Source organism: Herpailurus yagouaroundi, unplaced genomic scaffold (genome assembly GCF_014898765.1).
Source record: "Herpailurus yagouaroundi ecotype Mexico unplaced genomic scaffold, PumYag 28, whole genome shotgun sequence".
Lineage (NCBI taxonomy): Eukaryota > Metazoa > Chordata > Mammalia > Carnivora > Felidae > Herpailurus > Herpailurus yagouaroundi.
The window spans coordinates 2047758-2075408 of NW_024412376.1; the positions used below are offsets into that span (position 1 = coordinate 2047758).

The 27651-nt window shown below is 39.3% G+C and overlaps 2 protein-coding genes across 9 annotated transcripts in view; one reads left to right on the forward strand and one right to left on the reverse strand.

Moving 5' to 3' along the window:
* Positions 1-522: 522 nt before the first annotated feature.
* On the reverse strand, positions 523-27423 carry SMIM19 (small integral membrane protein 19). Of its 5 annotated transcripts, none has more exons than XM_040447516.1 (5): positions 27310-27423; positions 25504-25624; positions 23370-23507; positions 18243-18367; positions 12707-14259 (listed from the first exon to the last, which is right to left on the reverse strand). In XM_040447516.1, the coding sequence occupies exons 3-5, from the start codon at positions 23501-23503 to the stop codon at positions 14195-14197; spliced, it is 324 nt and encodes a 107-aa protein (XP_040303450.1). In that variant the 5' UTR covers positions 23504-23507; positions 25504-25624; positions 27310-27423; the 3' UTR covers positions 12707-14194. The 5 variants fall into 5 exon arrangements, with proteins under 5 accessions (XP_040303620.1, XP_040303450.1, XP_040303540.1 ...); XM_040447606.1 differs by having other exon boundaries at positions 25504-25621; positions 27310-27418; XM_040447686.1 differs by lacking the exons at positions 12707-14259; positions 25504-25624 and adding an exon at positions 523-1159 and having other exon boundaries at positions 27310-27417.
* Positions 27359-27651, forward strand: part of SLC20A2 (solute carrier family 20 member 2) — a 109385-nt gene continuing 109092 nt past the window's right edge. The window contains exon 1 of one of the 4 annotated variants that reach the window (XM_040447065.1): positions 27359-27475. The gene's annotated coding sequence lies outside the window, so the exon portion shown is untranslated. The remainder of the gene's footprint in view (positions 27476-27651) is intronic. The other 3 variants (XM_040447143.1, XM_040446992.1, XM_040447326.1) reach the window with 3 other exon arrangements.

Here is a 27651-nt window from a genome sequence, read left to right on the forward strand (position 1 = left end):
CCCCTGCATACTATTTTGTATTCTGCTTTAATCACTGTATGTCATTATATATATACATGCCCCTTAGCTTATTTGTTAAGCTGCCATTTCCCCCTTATTCTGTTTTTAACTCCATGTTGCCATCAGTTTTGTCCTGGCCATGTCACTGTCCTTCTTAGAATCTTCTCTTAACCCTCCATTATCTTTAGAAACAAACCAAACTCATGACACAGAAAACCCTTCCAAGCTGATCTCTCTATTGTATCCCCCTCTTCCTCCTCCTGCGTGCAGAGTATTAAGAATTTGATAAGCACTGCTAGAACGCTCTCCAGGACGGATGCACTGATAACACCCCTATCCTGGAGCCTGGAGTCCCAGAGCCCTGCCCACAGTTGGCACGCTATCCATCTTACTGATTTTGCTGCTTTAACTGGTGTAAAATGACTGTGGGCGAATGATACTTGTTGCTTTTGGTTTTCTCCTCTGGTGATTGCTTGTTCACAATGTTTGCCCGTCTTCTATTGGAGTACCCATCCGGTTTTCCCTGTGAATTTGCCTTAGATCCTTATCAGTTTTAGATATTTAGACTTTTGTCTTCTCTTGGATCTGTCAAGACTTTATCCATAATGTCTTCCATTGAAGAGAAATTCTCAATTTTGATGTAAGTTAATTAATACATTTTTGCTTGCATGTACTTTTCAAGCTTCAATACTCATTGTTCAAGATTGTTCCACTATAATTTCCTCTGTGAAATTAGTCATCACCTCCTCTAGGATCCTTAAAGACTGTTTTCATACTTCTTTCATCTTCTCCTTTTTAAAGAATTTCTTTAGAAATTCTGTGTTCTGAAGTCTGACCTCCTCAAGGACAGGGGCCGGGCATTATTCATCCTTGAATCCCTAGCAGCCTGACTCATGGTAGTTCAATCTTGGTGGAATGCATGAATGATCTATTTTAGTGGCCGTGTCATCATCGGTGTTGAGTTCGAATAAGTCATTTCCTCCCATTTCTACAATGCCTCAGCAGAGAGCCTTCCACTCTCGTTGTCTCTTTTGTCCACAGTTACTTGGATTGGGGCTCAGACAGAATGAGTGCATCAGATGCTGACCACAGGAGATCTGGAAACATAGGGCACTTTTTCAGGGGCATGTTTGCTGATCAACAAGGGATGGGAGGTGGTCTGCAGAAAAGAAGAGAGCAAGAGTCCATGGGGCAAGGGGAGAGAGACCAGCCTTTCCTTGATTCTTGCGAATGTTCTGCTTCTGATCCCTCAGGAAGCTTTGGGTGTCATACGACACCTCTACATTCCTTTACCAAGAGAAATCTTGAGTAAGTTCCTCTTTTTTTTTTTTTTTTTTTTTTTTGAGTAAGTTCCTCTTTAAAAGCAAAGTTTCCCAAAGGTACCTGTTCCTATATTTTCTACATAGCAATAGAATAATTGCAATTTTCACATTTTTCACCAGAGATAATAGTAACTTGTTGAATACATACTATAGCTATTATTTTTTGCATAACCACACAAAAGAGGACTCATGTTCAACTTGTCATCCACTGATCTCTTTTACTGTCTACATTTTCTATTCTTCAGTGGGCACCACTATGCTTACTGTGTCTGAAATCATGAAGCCTCATTACAATTGGATTCATCTTTTTGGATTAGTGTTGATTGTTTGTATTGCCATGTAAACTCTGTTACCATCTAAGATGACATTAATTCCACTTTATATTTACAGTCAACGGCATCCAAAATTTTTCACATGAAAATGGAAAATTCAGATAGCGATTTCGTGCATGGGTGGAAGGGCCCAATAAAAGGTGGGAATCAAGATCACTCATTTACTTATAAGTTAATTCTATTTCATGTGGTTTTTAAAAAAAATTTTTTAACATTTATTCATTTTTTAGAGACAGAGAGAGACAGAGTACAAGTGGGGGGAGGGGCAGAGAGAGAGAGGGGGACACAGAATCTGAAGCAGGCTCCAGGCTCTGAGCTGTCGGCACAGAGCCCGAAGTAGGGCTCAAACTCACAGAGGGCGAGATCACGACCTGAGCCGAAGTTGGACACTCAACCGACTGAGCCACCCAGGTACCCCCTTTTCAGTGTTTTTAAAACATAATAAGACCTCACTAAATCAGCCGTCTATGATTTTACCTTTGTAGTAGTTTATACAGTAACTGCGTTGAGTAAACTTTTTTATTAAAAAAATTTTTTTTATTGTATAATGAAACAGACACCAAAATCCACACAAAACAAATATATAGCTCAATGGGTAATTACAAAGTGGCACACCCTTATAATTACCACCCGGGCCAAGAACTAGAACTTTGCCATCCACCCCAGAAGCCACTTCCTGTGCCTCATCAATCATAACCCCTAGAGGTTAATCTTTAATTATACAAATGACAAAATAATTAGGGAAGCAATAGTGCAAATAATTTCAAAGAGGATGTTTACATACATCAGACTAATTTTTCATATTTAAAATAATTTTAAAATCCTACTTGTAGTAAAAATTTATTATAGTATTGGAATAATCATGACTCTACATGGTTTATTGCATACTCTTTCTAGGTAGGTAGACAGACATGTATATAGTTTTAATATATTATCCTAGATAGATAGACACTTATATACTTTTAATATATTATCCTCACTACACTCTGCAATGTGTTGTTTTAACAGACAGAGAAGCCAAAGATCACAGATAAAGACATTCAGGCAAAGGACAAAGATAAAATTGAAATCAAGTAGATCTAATACCCCTTTCCTGTATATCCCACTATGATAATTCTAAGTGGTCCTTATTTGTTCATTTAAACAGGTTTGCCTCTTAGTTTATGCATGTAGTTCCATTACTGCATGTTATTGAAAATAAGAAATTTTATTATTTTTAAAATTATGTAACACAAATCTTTCACCTGAGAATTCTCCTGAGAATGGTCTTTTTTCTTGATTCATTCTAGTGTGGCTTCTCTTTCTTCTTAGCATCAATTCTATTTCATGTGGTTTTTTATATATAGCCTGGGTTAAAGCAAGTATATATCCTGGGTTAAAACAAGTATACTACAATAAGTATATATGGAATATATCTTCAGTCAGACACTGTGCTGAGCAGTTAACATTGGGAATTTCATTTAACCCTGAAAAGAATTCTTGGAGGTGGAGTTATGATCTCCACTTAGAGGAGCACAGGGCACTGCTGGTAAGAACGGAATGTCAACCCACGTCTTTCTCTGGCCACAGCTCACAGTGCTGGCCTTTCTGATGCATGCCCACTCTATGCTACACACCTGACTTCCATGCTCACTAGGTCACTGTTGGCACCCAAAATACCGGAGTCTTTTTTTTTTTACTTAAATATTCTTGAGTCACTCAACTGAAACTACAGCAATTAAAAGAGATACTAGGTGAAGCAAATGAACCAACCTCAAGTCCTATATGTACTCCTAAGACCACGTCTCTTGACTTTCTTTCCCTGATTTATAATGTGTCAGGATAAGTTCTTGGAAAGAAAGGATAGACTGCATCCCATCATCAAGAGAAAGCTCTGGTGGCTGCAGTTTCCATGACTCACAAAAAGGACACACAGGAGAAGTACTGAAACCCTTCCTTTCATACTTACTAATTTCCATGGATATATTTTAAAATATCAGACTGCTGTGGCAGAGTGGCAACAGAAGAATAACTTTTTCAATATGAACTGAAGTTATTTTGAATTTAGTTGGTGCAGCGACTTATGTAAACCTGCCTATCACTGTAAAAGGGCTTGTCTTCTTTGTTTTCAAAGTCATAATTTAAATGACAACCAAATATGTTAAGTGGCTTTTGTAAACTTGCTACAATCTTTGCATGCCCAGACTTGTCTGGTACAAAGTGTACAAAACAGACAGATTTATAAACTATGGGGTGGTCAAATGAATACACAGAAAAAAAGAATCCTCTATATTTGAGTGTTTGGGAGTGATACTTTAAATTATTGCAAGGAAAAGTTACTTGCTGCCATTTGCTCGACTTACATCTCAAACAGACTTGAATGAGGCTGATAACTTAGGCATGCTAAGTATTCCCCATCAATAATATCTGGAAACAATGCTGACCCTCCAAACCATTGTGTTTCTGTTATGAGGATCATAGAAACATAGAGTGGAAAGAATCTCAAAAAATAACAAAATCCTGGTTTTTAACATTGAGCTGCTCCCCTAATCTCCCTGTTACCCGTATTGCCCTCTGAAAAATGGAGATGTTATCATTACTGGAAGGATGACACAGAAGACTGAAGGTTCTTGGTGTGGTCAAAGCGATAGCTGTGTGTTCAGAGAGGACTATTTTGTTTAGATTACTTGATTCATGTACTTTATAAGTTTTCATTGGCTAGCTGCCTTCCTGGAGTTGCACAGAAAGATAACAAATACCCATGGTAGTGGCCTGGAGGCATCAGGGATTCCATTCTTGTCTGATTTTGCTCTTCCAAACTTTTAAATATATTTAGTTACACGGTACAAGAATATTGAGCAACAGTGCCAAGGATCATTACATTTCCTTCCAAGGGGCCCGGATATCATATCATTAAGAACATTACCAGGGGCACCTGGGTGGTTAAGTGACCAACTCTTGGTTTCAGTTCATGTCATGATGTCACCGTTTGTGAGTTTGAGCCTTACGTCGGGCTCTGCACTATCAACAGTGCAGAGCCTGCTTGGGATTCTCTCTCTCTTTCTCTCTCTCTGCCCCTCCCTTGCTCATGCACATGCTCTCTCTCTCTCTCAAAATAAATAAATGAACTTAAAAAATTAAAAAAATATATATGACTGGGCACCTGGGTGGCTCACTCAGTTAAGCATCAGCACTTAGTTTTGGCTCAGGTCACAATCTTACAGTTTATAAGATCAAACCCTGAGTCGGCCTCTGTGCTGACAGTCAGAGCCTGCTTGGGATTCTCTCTCTCTTTCTCCTTCTGCCCCTTCCTTGCACTCTCTGTCTCTCTCTTAAAAAAAAAAAAAAAATCCCTTTATCCATGGGGTAAAGGCAGTCTTATTCCCATTTAATAGATGAACAAATTGAGGCCTAATGAGGCTAATGATATGTTCAAATTCAAATAGATACAGCTTAGAGCAAAATGGGCTGGAACTCAGGTTTCAAATTCTAAGTTCTATTAACTAAACTAGTTCATTTTCTATCTATATTGGTGCTTTGAAAGTTGTCTGGAAACATACAAAAATGTAGAGTTGTCTTTGTATTAAATGGAAATTTATTCAAACTAAATAAAATTCAAATTTTATTGTAACTTCTTGGGAGAAAGATGAACTAGACCCTTCTGATTAGCCCAAAATGACTAGTTACAATAGAGTTCAGAAGGAAAAAGATTATTTGGACCACCAAGTGACTTCACTCCATTCAGAATTGTATCAAGCTAAGTTTACTCTCCAAACTTGAAAAAGCAAATGTCAAACTTCAGTCAGAGCTGTAGGCTTGCTGAACAGTGTCTACCTTTGTCATGTGTTGGTTCACACATTCAGCTGAAATTTCTCCACAGCTACCACTAAGGACTAGTGTTTCTAGTTTAATCCTTTTAAAGCAGATGAGATTTGCCTAGGTCCTTTTTTAAAAAACAAAGAAAGAGTATGTTTTACAAGTATTAAGTTAACATAAGTAAGAATTGTTATTAATTCTATTTCACCATGGCAACGGGCCACAGGTCATTAAGCAAGGCACCTAAGAAGTAGCCAAAAACATCCAGAACCCTAAACAAAGTTAGGATGCAACTAAATAAGCAAATTTTGAGTAAGTTTCCAACCATTCCTCTTCATTTACAATTTGTAGATAAATGAAAACCTGTCCTCCGAACTGGTGTTTCTAAAACCCAATCTCCAGGCCTCTGCAGAAAACATCACAGGTGTTGAAGATGAAAAGGGAAGCTGAACTCTGATGAGCAAAGTCTAAAGGAAGAGGGGCACCTGAGTGGCTCGGTGGGTTGAGCGTCTGACTCATGGTTTCAGCTAAGGTCATGATCCCAGGGTCATGGGATCAAGCCCCATATTGGGCTCCATACTGAATGTAGAGCCTGCTTAAGTTTCTCTCTCTCTTTCCCTCTGTCCCTTCCCCCCACTCACACACTCTCTCTATCTCTCTCCCTAAAATGGAGGGAAAAGAGTCTCAAGGAAGAAAGGGAGCAACTCCTTTCCCAAAAAGATTTGCTGGTAAAAGCCCTGACAGTCTGAAAAGAGTGCTTAACATTTGTCTGCAATTAGCCGGGCCAGCATCCCCGTGTTCTGGATTGTTGACGCAGTTCCTCTGTCGTAATTGATTTCCAATCAACAATATTTTGTTGATGTTTTACTGATATACAAGACAGTAACCACATGTTCAGCTTTGCTTAAGAACTATAAATTGTGGAAGATGATGCCTTAAGTAAATTCAAGATGTGCTCCTGTGGTAATTTGCTAGATCTGAATATAACAAGGGAGAAATTAATTTGTAAAAACAACCACCTATTCATGTCTATACTTTCAAAGAACAGAATTGGTCCCCTCAAGATTGTCTGAATACCAACTGGCAAATTTGTAGATTAGCTGTAACCTTGTCCCAGTCCCAGGCCAGCTGCCTTCCCTTTGGAATTCAGATAGCTGTGAACTTGCAGGCCATTATCATTAGGTATAATGAGCTTAAGAAACTGCAAAACAATCAAAATAGTGGTATAGCAAAACTAATTTGGAAAAGCAAATGTACGACAAACGAAAGTTAACATTTTTGGATTGTTTCCTTTTTTGGATTTTCCATGTAACTGCTTTCATTTATGTAATGAATTGAGATTTAATTTCTAAGAAATTGGGGCACCTGGGTGGCTCAGTCATTTGAGCAAATGACTCTTGATTTCAGCTCAGGTCATGATCCCAGGGTTGTGAGATCAAACCTCGCATTGGACTCTGTGCTGAGCATGGAGCCTGCTTAAGTTTCTCTCTCTTCCTCTGCCCCTCCCCCACACATATTCACTCTCTCCCCCACCCCCCAAAATTTCTAAATATTTTTTGAAAAATAATCATGTATTTTTAAGAAATTGTAATGCCTTAAAATATATAGTATATTTTATTCCGGAATATTTTGGAGAAAAAAAAGTCCATCTTCCTTCTTTTGCTTTTTGGAAGGTGTTAATGTGTACAGCCCACATGACAAAGAACTAAGGTCTCCTGCCAATGGCCATGTGAGGGAGCCATCTTGGAGGCAGCTTCTGAAGCCTCAGCTGAATGCACCCCATCCTCATTGCAACTTCATGAGAGATCCTGAGCCACTCAGCTACAGAGCTCTTCAAGTGTGAGATGGTTGTTATTTTAAGCCACCAAAAAAATTTTTTTTTAAAGGTAAAATATGAAAAAAAGATAAAACATGATAAGTTGTTGGGATTCAACCACTTTCACAAAGTACACTGGACTTGTAGAAAGAGCTGTAAGAATGGTAGAATCACTGTTACTCTCTGTTGCATTGGAAAGAAAAATACAAAAACCTATCAAAACAGTGTTATTCCAGGCCTGATTGCTTTCTGGGATAGCACAACACTGGATTTGATCTGATTTAACTAAGCAAATGTTTGTTAAACACCTAGTATTTGCAAGGTACTATAGTAGAGTTAAAAATTGACACCATAGAAAAAAATTAATCAGTTACTACTTGTATGTGTGTGTGTGTATGTGTGTGTTTTAACCACAGTCCTAAATGTACAAAGCAATAATAAGTACAGTATGTTACTATATGTTTGTCAGTAATTGCCTTTTTAATATACCTGGCTTTGGACATATCCCTACTTGCCCCTGGAGATATTTCTTCCCATCTAATCTTTGCATTTCTCAATATTGAAAAGGTCCAGGACTAGGAGAGTCATTCACATTGTTCACTTTTACTCACTTGTAAAATGGCACTTAAAAGATCATTATCTGTTATCATCTATCTTGCTACCTCACAGAGATGAGACAATAAATCAGAGGTGACAGTGTCCTGTTTTGACAGATATAAATTTTTTTTAGGAATTCCAATGCATTTAATAATATTGATGGGGAGAAGGTGACATTCTGATTGCTAATGTTTAAACTAAGTTGATGGGGGCATCTGGTGGCTCAGTTGGTTAAGCCTCCGACTCTTGATTTCGGCTCAGGCCATGATCTCATGGTTCATGGGTTAGGCCCTACGCTGGGCTCTACGCTGACAGTGCAGAGCCTGCTTGGGATTCTCTCTCTCCCTCTCTCTCTGCCCCTCCCCTGTTCTCTCTCTTTCTCTCTTTCTCAAAATAAACATCAAATTTTCTTTTTTTAATTACCACTGCTCTGTAATGTCTGAAATCTTCGTATCTCTCTAGTTGAAGCCTCTGTTAAAATACAAAACAAGTGCCTTGTGAGAAGTAACATTTTAATTGTTATTATTTATTCCTGTTTTGGAAGTGTGTTTTAGATTCTTTCTTGGCAGTGGATTTTGATTAAGAACAGGATATTGAATGCTGTGGGATGAAATAGAGAAGAAAAAAAGCATAATGTTGTCCAAGACACCTTTAGACACCTTGCCTGTTTTTCATTTTGCCAATGATTGGTACGACACAAAAAGTAGAATCTGATTTACTAATAAATTGATTTATAAATACTTTTTCTTGCGGCACCTGGGTGGCTCAGTCAGTTAAGCATCTGACTTCAGTTCAGGTCATGATCTCGCTGTTCGGGAGTTCAAGCCCTACACTGGGCTCTGCACTGACAGCTCAGAGCCTGGAGCCTGCTTCGGATTCTGTGTATCCCTCTCCCATTGCCCCTCCCCTGCTCACGCTCTGTCTCTCTGTCTCAAAAATAAATAAACAGTAAAAAAATTTATAAATACTTTTCTATAATTAAAAAAAAAATTTAAGCTTATAGAAAAGTTACAATAGTACAAGAAACTTCTATATATTCTTTTTTTTTTAAATGTTTTTAATGTTTATTTTTGGGGGGAGAGAAAGAGACAGAGCACAAGTGGGAGAGGGGCAGAGAGAGGGGGAGACACAGAATCTGAAGCAGGCTTCAGGCTCCGAGCTGTCAGCACAGAGCCTGACATGGAGCTGGAACTCATGAACTGTGAGATCATGGCCTAAGCCGAAGTTGGACTTTTAACTGACTGAGCTACCCAGGTGCCCCTCAAGTTCTATATATTTATCTTCATTTGGTAAAAGCCCCTACTTACACTATCATTGTGTCTCCCCAACTGTTCATTCATTATGTCTAGAGTTTACTTAGATTAGATTCCATCTGCTATCATTTCTCTTTTGCCCAAAGAATTTTCTTTAGTATTTCTTGTACAGCAGATCTGATGATAAAGCCTTTCAATTATCATTTATCTGTAGATATTTCATTTATCTAAACATATTTGAATAGCTACTTTAAAGTCCTTGCTGTTAATTCAACATCTGGGTTATCTTGGAGTCAGTTTATATTGACTATTTTTTGTCTTGACTATGGACCACATGTCCCATTTCTTCTCTTGACTGTGGATCTCATTTTCCTGTTCTTCTCATTCCTGTAATTTTTTTTGTTGTTGTTGTATAATAGACAATGGGTGGTGATACGGTGTAGAGATTCTAGATTCTGTTTTCCTTCTCTAAAAAGTGTTATTTTTGTTCCAGCAGGCAATTCATCTTGACACAACTCAAACTCTATCTCTTATGATGGGCAGCAGCTGAAGGCTCTTCTTATTTCTTACATCTTTTTAGCTGTTTGTTTTCTGCCAGGCACCTTTCTGCCGGAATCTCTCTTGTAGATTTGTAGTTTAGGGATCAGCCAGGGACTTGTCAGCATTTATATACAGATTTGGGGGCACCCCCTTCTGTGGTTCCCTTCTTTCTGTGATGTTCCTCCTCACTTTCCAGTCTTTCCAGAAGCCCTGAACTCTGCCCTATTCCTCAAACCCATTTCTCTGTAGCTTTCCATTTGAGTTCCAGCTACTTACAACTAGCAGACTGGGAAATACCTTCAGGCAAACACCATATAAACACAAATCTCAAACAATATAGTCTTTTTCTTTCGAGGTCATTTTCCTTCTGGTTTGTCTGCTTACGGTTACCTTCAAATAGTCCTTTTTTAATGTTTTGCTGTGAACTCATAATCATTATCTGTAAGTTAGCCTGATGCAATTACTCTTCCATTACCAGAAACAACCTACACTTTTTAAAAATGTAAAAAAATAAAACATCAATTCTACAAGTTGTCACAAGGAAATTAATTCAACAAATCTTTACCAGGCATTTACTTTGGGCTAGTTACTATGCTAAGAGAAGGTGCTAGAATGCATTTGAGATCTAAAAATTATATTGGATAGTAGTGTACTTGAATGGGCCTAGTTTTTTAAATCTCAAAATAAAATGTTATTCAGAGACACTTGCAATCACTTCTCCAAAAATGAATATGTTAAACATACATTTACTTGTTCTGTCTTAAATACTTTATATGGTGTATTTTTTTAAAGAAATTCAGATTTCTGAGACCAAAAGGATTTGCAGTTTCATTTAACAACAGTTGGTTGCAGTTAAAAAACTCGAACTGTCTTCAGCTAGTTAGAAATGTGTCAAAATATTTTTTTCATAAAAATTCCTGTTATGGAGCCACTCCTTCCTAACCTCTGTAGTTTCTCTATTTGGAAGAGAAGAAATTCCAGAACTAGGAACATGAAAAATAGAGGCATCTGGATGGCTCAGTTAAGCATCTGACTCTTGATTTCGGCTCAGGTCATGATCTCAAGGTTTGTGGGTTTGAGCCCTTCGTCGGGCTCCACACTGATAGCACAAAATGCCCTCTCTCTTCTCTCTCTGCCCTTACCCTCTCTCTTTCAAAATAAATATATAAACATTAAAACTAATAAAACATGGGAACAACATAATGGGCCCTCAGCATCAAACTGGAGGCTAAACAACTATCAATGAGCCTGGACAGTGAGCATCCTCCCCTTCCATTTATCTCACCTTCCTACCTAGATAGAATGTGGAATGTTACTAATCTGCATAGTCAACTTTCATTTTTCACTGTATCTGAATAAAATAAAGGTGGAGAACACATCAGAATGGAATCCAATGCTAAATGCCACTCCTTTATTTTGGGGTGAGAGGTCAAGGTCAAGGTGAGCTGCTGCTGAGTTTCCACGTGTACGTTAGGAGTTAGGAGGGTTTACCATCGTGGTTCTTGAGCTTAATGCTCTTATGTCCTCATTCAAGACTGTCCTATGCATAGACTTACAGGAGGCTGAAGAGGGACAAAAAAAGAGGTCGGAAATTTTTCTTGCTTTGTAGTTTTGTGTAAGTTTGGCGCTGGCTTTATTGGCGGGTCCAGTGGGAAATAGATTTAAGACTAAGCTGAAGTTCCTACTCTGTGATCTTCACAATTTTGCATACAGGTTGGAGATAAGCCAAGTGTCTTTTCTATTTTCATTTAGTTTTTCGGACTCTATTCCTTCGTTTTTGTTTTTGAATGATTCACCACTCACATACAACACCCAGTGTTCATCATAACAAGTGCCCTCCTTAGGACTCATCACCCATTTAGCCCATCCCCCACCCACCTCCCTCCATCAACCCTCAGTTTATTCTCTATAGTTAAGAGTCTCTTATGGTTTGCCTCTCTCTTTTTTCCCCTTTGCTCATTTGTTTTGTTTCTTAAATTCCACGAGTGAAATCATATGGTATTTGTCTTTCTCAGACTTATTTCACAGCATAACACACTCTAGCTCCATCCACATCATTGCAAATGGCAAGATTTCATTCTTTCTGGTGGCTAATATTCCATTGTATATATGTACCACATCTTCTTTATCAATTTATCAGTTGATTCAGCCCCTATTTCTGTTCTGATTCTACTATTAGACTGGAATAGCCTGCAGAAAATTACATACAGCTAGCACGGAGTATATACTCCACAACTGTTTGTTGAATGAATTACTTGGCTCCATATAATGTACTTTCGTCCCTTCTCCCTTTAATTATATTTTCTAAGTTTATTCTTTTCTTAAGAACTGAAATTATTTTTATTATGATAAATGTATCTATTTCTATGCCATACTTAAAATAGTTCTGACATTACAATTTTATGATAAAGTCTGCATTTCATTTCTGATGAATCATAAATAACTCCACCTGAAACAGTGTGAGGTCAATAGCAAACACTTGTGCCCTCCAGAGGCTACCTTCTTCCTTTTGTGCAGCTGGCTGGCTAAACAACCAATTATTTTACATACTGAAGCTGTGCACCAATAGAGGCTGAACTGTGCATACTGCTGAATATCTTATATAGTTAAAAGAGAAGCAACAGGAAAAGAACACAAGTGTTAGTTACCAGTCTATTAGTCATTCCATTTTTCTTCCAAAGAAAATAGTTCTATTGAACCTTGGATGCAGTGGGGGCGGTGTGTGTGTGTGTGTGTGTGTGTGTGTGTGTGTGTGCGCGCGCGCGCGCGCGTGCAGAAGCAGGACGATCAACTGGCATGGCTTTGAAGTGTGGCTACAGGGCTTCTACCCCTTAAGCAGCTCAGCTGTTGAAGCAGCGAAGAAACTTCAAAGGCAGACTTGTTGTTGTTCCTGCCAGTGGGGGGTGTGATTCCCATCAGCTGGGTTTAGAGAAAAAATGAGGAGGAATTCATCCTTTTCCTTGCCAAGGTTTGATGCTCACCACACGATCTACTAGCTTTAAGTTATGACTGCCTCTATCTAGTGGATGCACATAAAAAACAACCAGTCAATTTCATTGTGATTTACATTTATTTATGTACACTATTTTTACAAATCATCTGAAATAGCCAGTTTTTGTAATTTGTCCAGATTGTGCAATATGTCAGTGACACAAGTAAACTGCTCCTGCTCCTGATCACATTTCCTGCTCACAGAAATATACGGTGGTTTCCTAAGGGCAAAGCAAAGTTTAAGGAGATCATCCCCCTGCTGCTCTGCTATTCCCGGCCCATAATTATAACTGTTTACAATCCTGTAGTCAGTTTTTTATTCTCTGTATCAGCAGTGCATTCAAACTCATTTGTGAGTCAAGAATTATTCCATTTAGTCAACAATTTACCTTGAACAAGATAGACATTTTTGAATAATATAATTAAAATTTAAAAACAAATGCAATTTCCCTCAATAATTTTATTTGGTCTAAACCTTTTCATTTAAAATTTATGTTCTTTACTTCACAATAAAGAGAAAAGGAAACAGTGCTTGAAATATTAACTCTAACTCTTAAAATTAAGAATAGCTTTGATTCAAAAACTAATTCTTGGACAGTGATGTGGACAGTGAAATTTCCCTGCAACTACCTCCCACCAACTTTTATTTAAATAAATAGGAAAAATTTGGTAAAAACATTTCCATGTATGGTACAAAATGGTACAAGATATGAGAGTCTTCAGGGAAGCTTATTATGCTAAAAAAGTGTAAGTATCCAGTTACATTAAACTTGAGAGTTACATGACCAAAAAAGCAAGTTGCTAACACCAGTAGAGAGGTGCCCATTTATTCCACAGCATGGTTGCAGTATGGTCCAAAGAAACTCTTCTGGTGGAAATGAAACTGTGGGATTAAAAAAAAAAAGGCAAACTGCTGGGAACACAATGAAGGGAAAACATTCCAATCACAGGAAGCTTCCACAATTAGTAGATGGGTTTGTTTCATGAGGATAGTAGAAAAGACAGTCTCCTGTGTAAGTTCTGAAGAAGCAAAGATAGTTAATTCAATTCAAGTGTGGTAATAACAGCGGTGAGAACACAAATGCGTCCATTATTGATTATGATATTCATCACAGAATACAATCGAGGATGTTATTCCAATGAATGGATTTTTACTTTTTAATTTTGCAAAACTGTTCAAATCAAAGTGGCATAAGCTCCATACGCTCACCTCCAAAGATGTATTTTTATTCCTGACTGATCATATCCTGAAGAAATCAAAAGTCTTCACAAGGTAAAAATCACCATCTCTGGTTATATTCTATCTTCCTAAGGATGTACAGATTCTGTGTCCACGCCTTTGAGACTTTTTTTTTTAATTTGTATAACAAATGACTTGGTGATGCAATTTTAAAAAGCAAAACAAAACACAAAAAACTGGAAGAAAGTCACAAGTAAAATGATTTTATGGAGATAGGGTTAAAAAAAATGCTGTTCATGATTTAGTACATTTAGGAGCTTGCTACCAGACTGTTGAACAATTACTTATGTTGTTCATTTTCTGTCATTTCATTCCAATGAGAGTTGCACACTGTCAGCTTGGTTTTGTGGCTGCTGATAGTCATACTTCCTTGCTATTAAAAAACAAAGCAAACACAAAACAAAAAAAAGTTATAAAATTAATAAAAATAGCAAAATATTAGCTAACATCATTAAATCAGTCAAGTCATGATTCTCAGTAAAGAATTAACTAATTAAGTAATTAGTAGAATTAAGTAAGAATTAATTTCTGATCCTGTAATTTCCCAGCACTGCTGATACTCATTTTTATATGTTTATTTTATTATTTGTATGTCAGGATTATTCAGTTTTAAAAAACAGTGTAAACATTAATTAAGCTATTACAGTTAAATTAACATTTTATAATTTCCTTTCTTTTTTTTTAAGCTTATTTATTTACCTTGAGAGAGAGAGAGAGAGCGCAGAGGACAGGCAGAGAGAAAGGGAAAGAGAGAATCCCAAGCAGGCTCCATGCTGCCAGTGCAGAGCCTGATGTGGGGCTTGATCTCACAAACCATGAGATCATGACCTGAGCTGAAATCAGAAGTTGGATGCTTAACCGACTGAGCCACCCAGGTGCCCCAATTTCCTTCTTTCTTATCTCCCACTTCCACCTTAAGCTGATAGTAATGCTTTTGTTCACATCATAATGAATTTGACTGTATTTTAACTTGTAAGTCCAAGAAACTTATTACTGAACATTGTCAATATAAACTAGAAGAGGGGCGCCTGGGTGGCTGTTGGTTGAGCAACCAACTTTGGCTCAGGTCTGGATCTCATGGTTTGTGAGTTCGGGCCCCGCATTGGGCTCTGTGCTGACAGCTCAGAGCCTGGAGCCTGCTTCTGATTCTGTGTCTCCCTCTCTCTCTGCCCCTCCCCCCCCCCACTCTGTCTCTCTCTGCCTCTCAAAAATAAAGAAAACTAATAAAAAAAATTTTTTTAATATAAACTAGAAGAAAAAACAGATAGCATTCTGTGGGTTTTTTTGTACTTCTGAGAAATGTTTATTGAAGAAGAATGGTCTTAACCTGGAACTGGAGAGAGTACAGGGTTAAAATCTTTATAAATGTCATTCACTGCCTACAGTTAAAACTTTCACTCACCTCCTTAAGTTTTTACTAGCCAAGAAAGAGACACTATTTATTTATGCTACTCAGGGTGCATCCAAAAGTTTGTGGCCTACAGTTTATACAATTTTGGGAGTCATCTTTAAGAAAAAGAACTTTGTTTACTATTTCCTTTTGAACTGCCTGACTTTGTCAGGAATAGATATGTCACGAACACTAAGACTGAGCCAATGTGATTGGATTCATTAAACATGTAAATCCACACATATACTATTTATAAGAAAAATGGCTTCTAAAGATGTTCACATCCTAATCCCCTAAATCCATGAATATGTTATTTTACAGGACAAAAGGGACTTTGAAGATGTGATTAAGGTAAGGACCTTATAATGAGGAGATTACCCTGGATTATCTGGCCCAACCTAATCAAATGGACCTTAAAAATCAGAGAACCTTTCCTGAGTTCAGAGAGGGACTAATATAAAAATGGAAGAATGATCAGAAAGATTACATGCTGCTGGCTCCCAATGCGGAGGCATAGGGCCATAAATCAAGGAACGTGAGTGGCCTCCAGAAGCTTTCTAGCAAAGACTCTCTTCTAGAGCCTCCAGAAAGAAACAGTACCCTGCTGACACCTGATTTCAGCCCAGTGAGACTGATGTAGGACATCTACACCACAAAACTGTAAGACCATACATTTGTGTTGTATTTAGCCACTGGATTTGTAGTGATTTGTTACAGCAGCAGTAGAAAACTAACACACCCTACAAACACAGGAATTCAGATAAATTTTATTTTATGGCGTTCCCATCAAAAAAGAAAAAAAAAACTGTATACTTGGTTTATAATAGTATATGTTATGCTACTGAATGTATTACTAATAGGAGATAGCTTCTGTTTTGACTGGGTGTCAACAGAAACTTAATTCTTTATAATTTTCCAAACAGAGCTTCTGGCTCTCTACTTTGTGTTTTGTTTTGTTGGTATTTTATTTTAAAAGAACTTTTTTATTGTGGTAAAATATACATGAATTTTGCCATTTTAACTATTTCTTTTTTTTAATGTTTATTTATTTTTGAGAGAGAGAAAGAGAGACAGACAGAGTGCAAGCAGGGGGAGGGGCTGAGACAGAGGGAGACACAGAATTCGAAGCAGGCTCCAGGCTCTGAGCTGTCAGCACAGAGCCCAATGTGGGGTTCAAACTCAGGAACTGTGAGATCATGACCTGAGCTGAAGTCGGATGCTTAACCGACTCAGCCACCCAGGAGCCCCTTAACTATTTCTAAGGGCGCAGTTCAGTAGCATTAGGTACATTCATATTGCTCTGCAACCATCACCACCATCTGCCTACAGAGCTCTTCTGATCATCCCCAACTGAACTCCACACCCATTAAGCAATAACTTCCCACTGCCTCCTCCCCAGGTCCCTGATATCCACCGTTCTATTTTCTGTCTCTACGAATTTGCCTCCTTTAAGTGAAATATCTGTTCTTTTGCGACTGGCTTATTTCCCTTCATAATAAGAATCACTATGAAGCATAACGTCCTCAGGTTCATCTGTGCTGTAGCACATGTCAGCATTTCCTTCCTCTTAAAGACTGAATAACATCCTATTGGATTTCTATATCACATTTTGTGTATCTGTCAAGGGCACTTGGGTTGTTTCTCCCTTTTGGCTATTGTGAGTAATGCTGCTATGTTCAATTTTACTTCTTATTTTGAACTGGTAACATATGCAGATGGTACAAAATGCAAAAGGAACAGAGGAAACAGTAAAAAGTGTATCTTCCTCCTACCTGATCAATCCTGTGGCTACCCACCCCGTTCCGCGCCCTAAAGGAATTGCTGTTACTAGTTTTCAGGATAACATTTATGCTTAAGATTTTAGAGGTTCTACTTGTGTTTATGCGTGTATATACACGTATATGCACGTAAACATGTATATTTTCACCTGAAATTCCATTTTGCCCAAGACACATAGTAGTGATATCTTGCTGATCATTCTTTCTTGCATCTTTCTATGCATACACACACACATGCACACACACTTAATTTTTTATTGTAGACAACTGCTTTAAAAAGTGTCCAGTCTTTTCCCCTTAAATTCCACACAGTCCCCATCAAGGTAATGAATGTTAACAATCTGATGCGTATCTTTCCAAGCCTTCCTCCATGCTTGCATAATTATATAGAACATTTATATTAGACATAAATACAAGGGATGTTTTGGTCCTTTGATTTATTAAAAGAGTAGCATCCTAGTATATATATTATTTTATCTTGCTCTTCTCAGTTAATAATATATCTTGGAAACCACAACTCATTCTTTTAAATGGTGGCATAAAAGACTGTGGCTTAGATGTACATTTCATTCTGACTCTATACATTTTAAACTTTATTTCTTCTCCATGACATACATACCGACAGTGTTTAGTACTATATGACACACTGAGACATGACTTCTAGCCTTGCACGTTGATATCACATGCCATATTCCTAGAAGCAATTCTTATATTGCTTTGGCTTGCAGTAATTTAATTATAATAGAAATGACTGCAAACTCCATAAATACAAAATTCAAACCCAAACTAAATGCAGCTCCAGCTCAACCTCCCCTCAGCCACATCCCCAAATGCTCTTGGCCACTTAATGCTACTCCACATGAGGGATGTGCAAAGGAGGGCAAATTAGAGCAGGAAGAGACAGCAGTCTTAGCTGATGGGTAAAATAACTAATTTTTGCAAAACATATAAAAATATCATCATATGAACACATTGCTAGGGCTGTTCTCAGGGTCCTGAAGGATCCCATACAAGCAGAGGGCTCTGAAGCATCAACTACATGGCAGATCTGCCTTTGCCAATACCATGCTCATCATCTAAAAAAGGCACTATCAATTATTTCTGATAACCTTTGCTAACTGAACTCAATTCCAAAAAAATCTATTTGAAACATGTCTATATATACAGTTCAGCACAGAATACACTTACAAATGGAATACATTTCCAGTTGCTGTCTTAAACGAATTTTGCTTATTGTGTCATAAAAGCTGGGCTCTGATAAAGTTTCTGCTGTAGGTGGCACGCTGAATATCCTCATAATTTTCCTTTTGTTCCTAAAACACAAAACCAATACAGAAGAGAGATTTGTATTAATATCTATTGGACTGTAATGAACTCAGGACCATAGTAATCAGAAGATACATCACAAGGACTTAAGGGGTGCCTGGGTGGCTCAGATGGCTAAATGTCCGACCTGGGCCCAGGTCATGATCTTGTGAATTGTGAGTTCGAGCCCCCATTGGGCTCTGTGCTGACAGTGCAGAGTCTACTTGGGATTTTCTCTCTTTCTCTCTCTCTGCCCCTCATCCACTTGCATTCTCTCTCTCTCTCGCTCTGAAAATAAACTTTAAAAAAAAAGGACTTAAGTAACAATGCGCTCATTTCTTTTGTATCTGTGAGATGCTTCCTTGGCTCAAGTGTTCTTTCTTTCCCTAAAAACCACGAAGCTGTACACGTATGGCCACAGGGCTCTAAGAAAGAAAAGAAAGCTGAAAACATCCCTGTAATACAACAAAGAGATGTACCTTCATTGCACTTCCACTCCTTCCTCTCCCCAAAAGCCAAATACTGTACGGGAAAATGCATAAACAAGAAAACATCTTATTTTTCTCCTCCCTCTGGTGTCATCCAAATAAAGCTAAATTACTGGGTTAGCGAATAAACAGAATGGGAGTAGACCTTAATTTTGGAAAATAATGAATCACCATATTTCTTAAATACAATTGCATAGCCTTAGCGGGTCCATCTACTTAAAACTAACAACAGTATGTCTCTGCTTTTAAAACAGGAGGGTCGGGAAGGACGTGGTGGCTATTTTTGGAAGAAAGCTGTTACCTGCAAGTAAACTGGCGATGGTGTGTGGAGCCTTCTCTCAGCCACCCTGGAGTCCAGGCTGTCAATGGGCCAGCTGCTCCAGGGGTCATGTGGCTGGAAAGGCAAACCTGCCTGTCTGAGAACAAGTGTGAGTTCTGACCTGCTCCCCAGGGCAAACATCAATTATTTTTTGATTACTAATTAATTTGAACTATCTAATGCCTTTTAAAAAAATTTATATTTATTTATTTAAATTCAAGTTAGTTAATATACAGTATAGTATTGGTTTTAGGAATAGAACCCAGTGATTCATTACTTATATAACCCCCAGTGCTCATCCCAAGTGCCCTCCTTAATGCCTATCACCCATTTAGCCCATCTCTCCACTCACCTTCCCTCTAGCGACCCCCAGTTTGTTCTCTGTATTTAAAAGTCTCATACGGTTTGCCTCCCTCTGTTTTTATCTTATTTTTCCTTCCCTTGCCCTATGTTCATCTGTCATGTTTCTTAAATTCTACATGAGTGAAATTATATGATATCTATCTTTTTCTGACTGACTTATTCTACTTAGCATAATACACTCTAGTTCCATCCACATTGTTGCAAATGGCAAGGTTTCATTATTTTTGATCGCTGAGTAGTATTCCATTGTATATATATACCACACTTCTTTATCCATTCATCAGCCGATGGACATTTGGGCTCTTTCCATACTTTGGTTATTGTTGATAATGCTGCTATAAACATTGGGGTGCGTATACCCCTTCGAATCAGCATTTTTGTATCCTTTGGATAAATACCTAGTAGCGCAATTGCTGGGTGGTAGGGTAGTTCTATTTTTAATTTTTTGAGAAGCCTCCATACTGTTTTCCAGAGTGGCTGCACCAGTTTGCATTCCTACCAGCAGTGAAAAAGAGTTCCCCTTTCTCTGCATCCTCACCAACATCTGTTATTGCCTGAGTTGTTAATTTTAGCCACCCTGATGGGAGTGAGGTGGTATCTCATTGTGGTTTTGATTTGTATTTCCCTGATTATGAGTGATGTGGAGCATCATCTGCATGTCTTCTTTGGAAAAGTGTCTATTCATGTCTTCTGCCCATTTCTTCACTGGATTATTTGTTTTTGTGTGTTGAATTTGATAAGTTCTTTATAGATTTTGGATACTAACTCTTTATCTGATTAGGTCATTTGCAAACATCTTCTCCCATTCCATCAGTTGCCTTTTAGTTTTCCTGACTGTTTCCTCCACTGTGCAGCAGCTTTTTATTTTAATAAGGTTCCAATAGTTCATTTTTGCTTTGGCTTCCCTTGCCTTCTGAGACATGTCTAGTAAGGAGTTGCTGTGGCCAAGGTCAAAAAGGTTGTTGACTGCTTTCTCCTCTAGGATTTTGATGGCTTCCTGTCTTACATTTCGGTCTTTCATCCATTTTGAGTTTATTTTTGTCCATGGTATAAGAAAGCAGTCCAGTTTCATTCTTCTGCATGTCACTGTCCAGTTCTCCCATTACCATTTGCTGAAGAGACTTTTTTCCACTGGATACTCTTTTCTACTTTGTCAAAGATTAGTTGGCCATACGTTTGTGGGTCCATTTCTGGGTTCTCTATTCTGTTCCATTGATCTATGTGTTTTTGTGCCAGTACCATACTGTCTTGATGACTACCGCTTTGTAATATAGCTTGAAGTCCAGAATTGTGATGCCTCCATCTTTGCTTTTCTTTTTCAACATTACTTTGACTATTCAGGATCTTTTGTGGTTCCATACAAATTTTAGGATTGTTTGTTCTAGCTCTGTGAAGAATGCTGGAATTATTTTGATTGGGATTGCATTGAATGTGTAGACAGCTTTGGGTAATACTGACAGTTTAACAATAGCAGTTCTTCCAATGCATGAGCATGGAATGTTTTTCCATTTCTTTGTGTCTTCTTCAATTTCCTTCCTAAATTTTCTATAGTTTTCAGCATATAGATCTTCTATCTGTTTGCCTAGGTTTATTCCTAGGCATCTTATGGGTTTTGGTTCAATTGTAAATGGGATTGATTCCTTGATTTCTCTTTCTGCTTCTTCATTATTGGTGTGTAGTAATGCAACTGACTTCTGTATGTTGATTTTTTATCCTGTGACTTTGCTGAATTCACATATTATAGTCTTTTGGGTTTTCCATGTAAAGTATCATGTTATCTGTGAAGAGTGAAAGCCTGACTTCTACTTTGCCAATTTGTATGCCTTTTATTTCTTTTTGTTGTCTGACTTCTGAGGCTAGGATTTCCAGTACTTTGTTGAACAACAGTGGTGAGAGTAGACATCTCTGTTGTGTTCCTGACCTTAGAGGGAAGTTCTCAGTTTTTCCCCATTGAGGACGCTATTAGCTGTGGGCCTTTCATATATGGCTTTTATGATGTTGAGGTATGTTTCTTCTATCCCTACTTTTTTGAGGGTTTTTATCAAGAAAGGATGCTGTATTTTGTCAAATGCTTTTCTGCATCTATTGACAGGATAATATGATTCTGAGTCTTTCTTCTCTTAATGTTGTACATCACGTTGATTGATTTGCAAATATTAACTCAGCTCTGCAGCTGAAGAATGAATCTCACTTGATCATGGTGAATAATTCTTTTAATGTACTGTTGAATTCAATTTGCTAGTATCTCATTGAGAATTTCTGCATCCAGGTTCATCAGGGATATTGGCCTGTAATTTTCCTTATTAGTGGGGTCTTTGGAACCAAGGTAATGCTGGCTTCATAGAATGAATTTGGAAGTTTTCCTTCCATGTCTGTCTTGTGGAACAGTTTGAAAAGAACAGGTATTAACTCTTCTTCAATGTCTGGTCGAATTTCTCTGGGAAGCCATCTGACCCAGGACTCTTAATTGTTGTCAGATCAATGAAACCAAGAGCTGTTTTTTTTTAAAGAATAAAAAAATTGATAAACCCGTAGCCAAACTTCCCAAAAAGAAAAGAGAGTGGACACAAATAGATAAAATCATGAATTAAGGAGGAAAGATCACAACCAACACCATAGAAATATAAACAATTATAAGAGAATACTATGATAGATGATATGCCAACAAACTGGACAACCTGGAAGAAATGGACAAATTCCTAGACACTCACAAACTACCGAAACTCAAACAGGAAGAAATAGAAAATTTGAACAGGCCCATAACCAGCAGAGAAATTAAATCAGTTATCAAATATCTTCTAACATATTTAATGCCTTTTTAACCTGCATAGAGAATACCGAAGAGCATGGGGCCCTAAGGAGAAGCAACTCAGTCCAGTGAATACTGCTTTTACTCTTCAAAGCACCCATCTCTCTCTCTCTTTTTTAATTGTACTTAAAGGAAAGGAGCCATGGTGTGTGAAAAAGAATAGTTAAATTATGCTACAACACCTGGAATTAAACCAGGAAATATTTATTGAGGATTTACACCATGTGGCACACCAGGGACACAAGGTTAAAAGGGAAAGCCCTTGTCCTGAAGGGACTGAAGTTTTTGTGGAACAGACAGACAAGTAGCCAGATAATACCAACATTATTCAGTAAGTGCTATGATATGGTCATGCACAAGAATCAGAAGGGAAAACTTAACATGTGCCAAGAGAGAAGTGCTTAATACATAGGAATTAGTGTTTCTGCATTTCAGGCATGTTGGCCAAAAATAAAATGCTCATCCTAGAGTGACAGAGGGCCCAGGCTGGATGATAAAATTGAGCTACATTAGAAATGATAGAAGCCAGTCAGGGTACCTGAGCTACACTTAAATTTCCAACTTTTTTTTTTTTTTTTGAGAAAAAGAGAGAGAGAGAGAGAGAGAGAGAGAGAGAGCGAGAGAGCACACATGCATGAGCACAAGATGGGGAGAGGGCAGAGGGAGAGAGAGAGAAAATCCTAAGCAGGCTCCACACTCAGCGCCACAAAGCCCCACGTGGGGCTTCCTCCCACAACCCTGGAATCATGACCTGAGCCAGAATCAAGAGTTGGACCCTCAACCAACTAAGCCACCCAGGCACCCCAAAATTTCCAACTCTTAATGCAGTGGGCTCTTCAAAGCCAAGTCTTGGTGTCCAGAGCTCGAGGACAGACCTGAATAGATAGTGCTTTCATAGCAAGAACAAAAATGCTCAATTTTGCAATAATGCATAAATGCAGTATTTTTGTGCATTTAATTTGGAACAAACAAACGTGTAAACCTTTTAAATGCCCAGTTTCTTATCAACCCTGAAATACTAAAACCTTTACCTCTTGGCATACATGAAGAGAACAAAGCTAACAAGGATCACTACCAAGTAAACATTGGTGGCTTCATTCCAGGCCTCATGAACACTGTAATCCATAGAGCCATCGTCACCCATCACTCCGTAACCTCCAGGCATGGGGCTAGAAGAAAGAAAAGAGAACAGGGGTTCTTTTAGTTAGTGGTGGTATGACCATCTGGAGAAAGGCTGGCAAACATATGGCCTTCTGGCCAACTCCAGCCTGCTGCCTGCTTTTGGATGGCCCAGGAGCCAAGAATGGTTTCACATTTCTAAGTGGATATATTTTAAATGGTTGTAAGCACCTGTATATACCCTTGATTTTTGCTTTCCAGCCCTCAAAGCCTAAAATATTTATAATCTTGCCCTTTAAGAAAAAGTTTGCCAACCCCTGGGCTAGATAACTAAGGCATGAAATGTATTTCCCCTTATTTTTGATTTTGAAACATTGTATCTTCCACATGTAGGTTAAAACTCTAGTTAATCTCTATACTCTTTCACTTGCCTCCCATTCAAGTGGGAAAGTTTGAAGCTTTATCTAGTTTTGGCCTCCTGGCCAAATGTGGTTGAAAGAAACTATGGGGTAAAAGTTACTTTTTGCTATTTACACAGCTGTGACTTCTATTCAAGGAAATGCATTCTTCCTACATTCTCACAGAAAATAAGAGTGGTAATAGCAAGTGTTTCAAATAGCAAGTAAAAGAGTAATGGTGTCCCCTTGGTGTTGGAGAGTTAGTTGAAAGTGCCTCCCTTGTGTTGGACATACAGGTAAATCTAAATAAAATGACCTAATATGTGAAAGAAAACCAAAAAGCATTGTTTTAGACATTATATGAAAAAGAGAAAAATTGAACAAGTTATAGGCGATAAATGTACAGTAGTTTCTAAGAATTAGACAGCCATTTTCTAATTCCAAGAAAAAGAATATCTGAAATGTCCAAGAAATTGTTTTGCAATTTTTTTCTAGACATCCTACAACAATGAAGGCATTGCAGACATTCTTGCACAAACTATCCTCCAATCTCCTGTAAGCTTCCAAAATGTTCTGCAATGTAGATCTGGCTCAGTGTTAACAAGTGTGCATTAAAGGCAGTCTTTCTTTCTTATAGCTTACCTCTGTATAAAATGAATAAAATTTCCCCAGAGGTCTGCTCCTAAACCAGGTGGCATGTTTTCTCTGCTGACACCTGAAGTTTTTGTCAGATGTTTGGGGACATCCTATGTTCATTTACAATAAAGTGAGTGTCATGAGTGCTCATTTAACTTAAACTCTAGACACTGAGGTTAAGAGTGATCTCTTTAAAATATCTGTTGGTGGGGCGCCTGGGTGGCGCAGTCGGTTAAGCGTCCGACTTCAGCCAGGTCACGATCTCGCGATCCGTGAGTTCCAGCCCCGCGTCGGGCTCTGGGCTGATGGCTCAGAGCCTGGAGCCTGTTTCCGATTCTGTGTCTCCCTCTCTCTCTGCCCCTCCCCCGTTCATGCTCTGTCTCTCTCTGTCCCAAAAATAAATAAACGTTGAAAAAAAAATTAAAAAAAAAATCTGTTGGTGTCTGATGAATATAAAGATTGATCTTGTAAAAATTGGCCAAGTAGTAATAAAAACAGAACTTACGTTAAATTATAAAAATTTGTAGATGCAAGATCTAGATATTACTTAAACATTATACCATACCCAATTCCTTGATATTAAAGCCTGGAAATGGATTTTTTTTTTTTTTAAAGCAGAAGATATAGGGAGATTTGGCATATTTACAGTTTTAACTCTTATTTCTTAAAACTGAACTCCAGACTTTCTCTGAAAGTGATCAGCCTATTTTAGAAATGGAAACTTTGGGAAGACACGAGACTATAATTGTCTTTATGATTTCTGGAATCTAGAATTTTGCTGGTGCTAAAATATAAAGTAACAACAACAAACATGTTTTTGGCAAAAAGAGATGACTTTGGATATCTGATTTGAGATGCTGCAGAAAGCCATGGACGATTGCACCACAAGGGTGGTAGGTTTCAGGATTGGGAGCTATTAGCAGATTTGGGAAGAAACAGTGAACATACAGCAGCGGCCATTGGAACATTTTGCAGGTGCCCATTGTCTGCAAATCATAGAAGTGTTTCCTACCTGTTTTCTAACACCTGAATGGATCTGAGCCAGGTTAGTTTCTGGCTTCCATTTCTCACAAAATTCTGTTCATGGGCCCCTTGATAAATGGTGTATTCCTACAGAGCTTGTCTTCATCCTGCTACAAATATGCCAGTCTTTAATTATATGTAGAGAAGGATTCTGAATTACTACTGACCCAGAATGGTAAAATTTTAACATGAATTAAACAACATGGATTATACAACATCGCTGGTATGCAATGACACTACCACTCCACAGTTCCAGGGACAGGCACTTGAGTTATTTTTAGCACTGTAGTTGTGAAAGATTTGCAGAGGGTAGGCCTTGCCTGCCCAGTCCTCCATCATGACCAATGGCATGGTTTTGCAAGACTACCAGGAAGAAGGAATGGCCTTGTCCAGAGTCATAGTACAGACCCACGGCCCACATGTGGCCTGAACTATGACCGTCACCTCCCAGCACACTACAGTCTAACAAAGTGTACCCATACATACTTGCTAAGCGGTGACTACATACCACTACAGCCTTCTAAAGCAAAATGCACAGTTTCAGCAAGATCACCATTATGGCTAGCCACTTGCTTGGATCATCGTTCAGGGTTCTTGTGAGAAAACTGAATTTTCACATATTTTTCCTGTGCAGTGATGCTTGAACAATTTCAGTAAGGGGATTCTAGGATGAGCTTAGTTAAGTCCCAAGTAAAACGTTAGTATCCAGAGACAGAGTTCCCAAAATATGACAACTAGAGCTTGGTTTTCGTTTGATAAACTTTCAGGTTGAGAACTAGGAGAAAATTTCCAGGGATCAAGTGACTGTATCATAAGTTTTAAAATCAGTTTCCTGATACCATGTCTAGGTGGTTCTAAAATGGAGTATCATTTGTCATTCTGCCTTGAATATTACATTTTTGTCTCTCACTTACAGCTTTGCTATCTTGATAAAAATTCAGATTGGCATCACTTACAGAGTTGCTTACAACACAATCCACTGCATAAATGTAATTTTCTCTGTCTTCTGAAACATTAAAGGTTTGGGCTCCCAAAGCAGAAGGGTACAAGGTAACAGGCCTTCAACCAAGAGGAAGAAGGGAATTAACATTTGAGGGCTTATATGTAGGGCAGTCCACATATTGAGTTTTTGCAATAGTGAGGCACTAACGCTCCATTTCACAGAAGAAAGAAACCGGGAAGGTGGTAGTGGTGGTTATGTAACTTGCCCAAAGTTGCAAGTAGGGAGTGGAGCAAGTAGGGAGTAGGGAGTGGAGCGGCAACCTGTCACATATAACTGACTTCTAAACCTGAGCCCTTCCAGCCTTGACCCCGGTTCCTTGACACCGGCTCCTCCTGGAAGGAAATCCAGTCGCGAGGGTATAAAATATAATCCTCTCCCACTAAGTGGCCACAGGCAGCTTCCAGAGCGGCCGGGAACATCCTTTGCGCTTCCGCCGCTCGAAGGCTGCGCGGGGCTCAATCTTAAAACGCTGGCGCTAAACTCCAGCCGCGCCGGGGACGTCTCGGCCGCCCCCTGCTCGCGCGGCCCTCGCGGCTGCTTCGGCTTTTTGTCTGCGTTTCTGGCCCTCGGAGCCTCACTATTCCTTACGACCCGGAGAGAGGCTCGCAGCGCGGGCGGGACTCGTAGGAGCCTCCGTGCCCAGGGCTGGGGGCGCGGAGCCGGCAGCGGACCCCTCCCTTCCCCTCCCCCGCGAGTCTCGGGCGGGGCGGGCCGGCGCGCGGGCGGGGGGCGGGGCCGGGTGACGCGGCCCCGCCCGGGGCCCGGGAGGTGCCGGGACGCGGGTCCACTCACGCTGCTGGCTCCGGAGGCGGCACGCGGCCAGGCTGCTCCGCTCGGGGCTCTTTTCCCCAGAGTCGGGGCCGGACGCGCGGGACCCGGTTACCGACCGGACCTGGACGACCTCTGCCTTCGTCATTTCCTGCCGACCCGCCGGTTTCCGGATGAAACGAGGAGCCAGGTCTTTCCCCCCGCCCCCCCCCCGCCCCCCTTTTCAGTTTTTGAACGGGAGCGACGCAGCGACGGCCCCGGTGCCGCCCCCGGGCGCGTGAGTGGAGCCGGGCTCCCTTCCCCTCCCCCGTGGCGCGTCACCTCCGTGCGCCGCCCTCCGCGAGCCCCCGGCCCGGAGCCCGGAGC